General features: G+C 39.5%; 1 protein-coding gene across 1 annotated transcript in view; it reads left to right on the forward strand.

The window, feature by feature from the left end:
* atrx (ATRX chromatin remodeler) overlaps positions 1 to 4578 on the forward strand; it is a 61123-nt gene that overhangs the window by 33783 nt on the left and 22762 nt on the right. Inside the window, exons 25-27 of the mRNA XM_016542979.1 lie at positions 973 to 1081; positions 2295 to 2472; positions 2585 to 2776. Coding sequence (XP_016398465.1) covers positions 973 to 1081; positions 2295 to 2472; positions 2585 to 2776 — 479 coding nt within the window. The remainder of the gene's footprint in view (positions 1 to 972; positions 1082 to 2294; positions 2473 to 2584; positions 2777 to 4578) is intronic.

The following is a 4578-nucleotide window of genomic DNA, read 5'->3' on the forward strand; positions in this document are numbered from 1 at the left end:
ACACACACACACACAGAGACACACACACACACACACAGAGACACAGACACACACACAGACACAGACACACACACAGACACACACACACAGACACACACACACACAGACACACACACACACATACACATATACACACACACACAGAGCACACACATGCATTATGCAAACAAAAACTTTTATTTTGTAAGCGATTAATCGTGATTAATTGTTTGACAGCACTACAAAACTCACACTAGTTGTTGTAGGTTTTTATTGTACGCAATGAGTTAGTCCATACTTCCAAAGAGAAAAACATGTTCAAAACCTTTTGAAATGTATTGACTTGTTCCATGTATTATACGACTTTCTCTTTTGTCTGTCTTGACTTCATATGGTTTGTACGGTGGCCCATGCTGTGAGTGTTTTGTTGAATGTTTATGGGCAGTCCTGTAGTTTTTATTTGAATTATATTTGCTGTAAATTTAACATTGATTTCAACAAATAAGCGAGCACTGATCCGGTGAGTGCAAACTGTGGTTACATGCGGAAACTCATCTGATATTTGCGCACACATCTGACACAGATCTTGGTTAAGTGCCCGCAGAAACACACAAGTATGCGCATGTAAACATAAAGCCTCTGGAATAAGGTCACGGTCCTAATTAAACCCTCGCAGCTGTTTTTACTTTCGTTTTGAAAATGATTAGGCCTTTTTTATTTTGCAAAAAAATGTTAGCTTAAGGCTTTGCAATTTGTAATGAAGAGATCACAGAGGAATAATTGGAAACATATTGAAATGTTAGTTATGAACACGAGTGTGGGAGGCCACAATATTAATTGCTGAACATGAGTTCTTTGGGCTTTGCCACCTATGTAGGGTACATGCTTTCCCCTGAGCTCTCCATGTACAGCAAACCCTACCAGGGCTGACAGCTGCATTCAATATTTGCTAGAAACTGATTGTTGACTGGCTGTTCTGATGTTTTTCTCCAGGTGAGGGCAAGTGGTTCAGAAACATTGACTACTATCGTCTAGATGGTTCAACGAATGCCGTGACCAGGAAGAAATGGGCAGAGGACTTCAATGACACCAGTAATGTTCGGTAAAGGCACTTTTCCCTTTAGAGTGCAGGGCTCCAGACTCATTCTTCCCACTGGTCGCTCGTTTGCGACTAACTTTATCAGTTGGTTGAGCACAAAAGCAGTCTTAAGTCGCTGGGGTATATTTGTAGCAATAGCCAAAAAAACATTGTATGGGTCAAAATTATAGATTTTTCTTTTATGCCAAAATCATTAGGATATTAAGTAAAGATCATGTTCTATGAAGATATTTTGTAAATTGCCTACCATAAATATATCAAAACTTCAGTTTTGATTAGTAATATGCATTGCTAAGAACTTCATTCGTACAGCTTTAAAGGCGATTGTCTCAATATTTAGATTTTTTTTGCACCCTCAGATTCCAGATATTCATCAGTAGTATTATTTGTTATTTGAATTTTGTGAACGGGAGCTCCTCTTTTGCTGTGTTATAAGCCTCGGGCTTCAGATGCTTTCAATTTCGCGATCTTGTTGTCACGTTTACAAGAAAAGATTATTGTCTGTTTGGCTTACGTACATCTATACACCTTTCACTTTTTAAGACTAAAACAAAAGATGGATTCATTGTTATTCTTAATTAAAAAAGCACAACAACCATAAAACAGTAAGAGAGCCTACAATGACAAACTAGCTTACAAAACGTTTATTAACAAAACCGAATAAGATGAGGCATGGCACACACCACATGCTGTATTATATACCAACTAATAAATTACAGAACGTTTAGCAAGCACTGAGGAATCAAATAAAAAAAATAAAATAAAAGAGAGCCTCCATAGCGTAACATCAGGTAAACAGCAAAGATAACAAGCTTTTCAAAATGAAAACAAAAAGAAAAGTAAAACTATGTTCACCATGTTCACCTTAAGAAGCGGTCTTTTACTTTTCTTTAGCATTAAAACCATCCATCGTTTCCTCGATATTCTCGATATTCGTGCTGCGCGCAGCTTCGCGCTCTTGCCGAGTATAAACCAGGCTCAAACGAGTAGCGCGGTTTCTTTATGCTTTCGGTTTCGTTATGCGTTTGATGTTTCGCATATGCAACAGAAATGGCAGCGCTTATGAGCGACCGCACACAAAATTTTGTCGCACAGGCAGAAAAAATGGTCACAAAATATGACCATTTGGTCGCAGTCTGGAGCCCTGGAGTGTCAAACAGTGGATCCGTTTCTCGCTTTTCCATGAAAGCACTTGTGTTCTTGTTCTCCTCCTCAGGGGGCGATTGTTCCTCATCTCAACCAGAGCTGGTTCTCTTGGGATCAACTTGGTAGCTGCAAACAGGGTCATAATTTTCGACGCCTCATGGAACCCATCCTACGACATTCAGAGTATTTTCAGAGTCTATCGCTTTGGCCAAGTGAAGACCGTGTTTGTCTACAGGTTTTTGGCTCAGGTGAGAAATGTAGTTTTATTTGTTGTGTTTATTGCATGTAGAAATATACAGGTTTATTCACAGACAGGGCAGATCAGATCTGTAATGTTTTTGGACATGTTTCTTTCTATAGGGAACCATGGAGGAGAAGATCTATGACCGACAGATCGCCAAACAGTCGCTGTCCTTCAGAGTTGTGGACCAGCAGCAGATTGAGCGTCATTTTACCATGAACGAACTGACGGAGCTGTACGCATTTGAGCCCGACCAGCTGGACGATCCTTCGGAGAAGAAGAGCAAGCGGGCCACACCCATGCTGCCCAAGGTGAAAACCGCTTCAATACCACCTGTTTTTCTCTGTTTTGTTTGACCGCAGAAAACATATTGGAGTTTTGTCTCAATTTGTCAACTGAAATCAGATTTGTTTGTATAGCACTTTTCACAATACGCATCGTTTCAAAGCAGCTTTACAGAAAATCATGATGTTAATATTGACAAGATGTTAAAGTCCTCATGCCTCACACATTAAGCAGATTAGGGCTACAAGCAATCAAGCAGTTGTGATTTGCTATGTAGTATATATTGGCCAACACAGGTATACTTGTATATATGCGGATAAAGTTAAACATACTTCTATATCCAACTTTGTATAAAGTGCAGGGTGATAATATAGTTTAAATATACAAAAACAATCAAACAATTTAGATTAGATATGTAGTATGGCTTTACATGTATACTGTATGTATGTGGTTACTGTGTGTGTGTGTGTGTATAAAACATAAAACTACAGTTTACATTTTGCCACAATATAAACATTCGTGCTGTGTGGATTTGCTATATAGTGTATAGATTACATAAAGTATACTCGCATTAAAAGTTGGTTATATAGTGCATCCGAGCTTGTTTACAAATCACTGGGCGATGATATAGTTTACATTTTTCGACAATGTAATAATCAACCATGTATTTTACAGTTAATGTAACTCCAAAAAAGCTATCCTAAAGAAATCAGACAAGAATGATGTGACAGAAATGTTAAATATCAATATTGTTACCTTGCAAGTATACATTTTTTTCTGAACATCTCTCTCACAAACACCTTTGGATTTCAATTTCTGTGCTCCTATTGGGTCCATTAGTCTGTGACCTCATATTTAATTGCAATGGTGATTGATCAGCCATCGTGAGCTTATGCACTAAGTGATCCAAGACTACAACCCCCTAAAATCTGCCTCACACTGCAGAATCGTGTGTGCACTGCTGAAGTTGAATGCTCCTGGCCTGTATCCTGTGCACATTACCTTTTGATGTTCACAAGGATTGAGACGCTGTTATTAACTCATGTGCCTGGTTTCCAAAGCTTTCAGTCTTCCTAGAGGGATGAGGATTGGAAGAACAGTGCTCAGCTCTCATCTTAATAGTTCTGACCTATCTAAGCACAGGTGCGCGGTCACACGAGAGAGAACCCCTGAAGATTTTACAAGACCATATCGGCCTTCGATTGTACATCCAGTCTTTCACAACAGCACACAGCTGCACTCTGTGACCCTTGTTTACTGAAGAGTTTTATACTGCAGAACCGATGATGCTGGGATCCTTTAATTGGAGGCAAAGGCATCCAGTACACATCCAACAAATGTGTCCAAAAGCACACAGCTGTGCAGATATTTGTCTTTGTACCTCAGAAGGTTTACACTGGGGAAGATATAGCCCCCCACATCCTCCTGCTGAAGTCCTCAATGTTTTATCATGAGCTGCTCACTTTGGAGTTGATGTTTGAGAAGCTTGTTGTTCTTTATCAAGCTTTTAATCGGAGGTGGAGCCCTACCTTTGTGTGCTGCAGATGACCACATTTGGCCATATGTGCACCAGAATGCAGAAAGTCCGCTGTTATGGATGGAATCTGCTGCCTGTAATCGTCTGAAGATGAGTCAGTCATCCCTCAAAGCCTGTAGTCATATCTCTGTTTCTCACAGTACCCTCGCCAAGTTTATGGAACACAGGAAATATTTCTAATCCTGGCAGACCTCTGCCCACCATTCTTTCCTTACCTTGTGTAATGTGTCTGCATCTTGATCTTTTTTTAAAAAGCCAAAAGAATGACACTTGCACCTTTTTTTTTTTTTT

This window comes from Sinocyclocheilus rhinocerous, unplaced genomic scaffold, assembly GCF_001515625.1.
Source record: "Sinocyclocheilus rhinocerous isolate Xijiao unplaced genomic scaffold, SAMN03320098_v1.1 scaffold4536, whole genome shotgun sequence".
Classification (NCBI taxonomy): Eukaryota; Metazoa; Chordata; class Actinopteri; order Cypriniformes; family Cyprinidae; genus Sinocyclocheilus; species Sinocyclocheilus rhinocerous.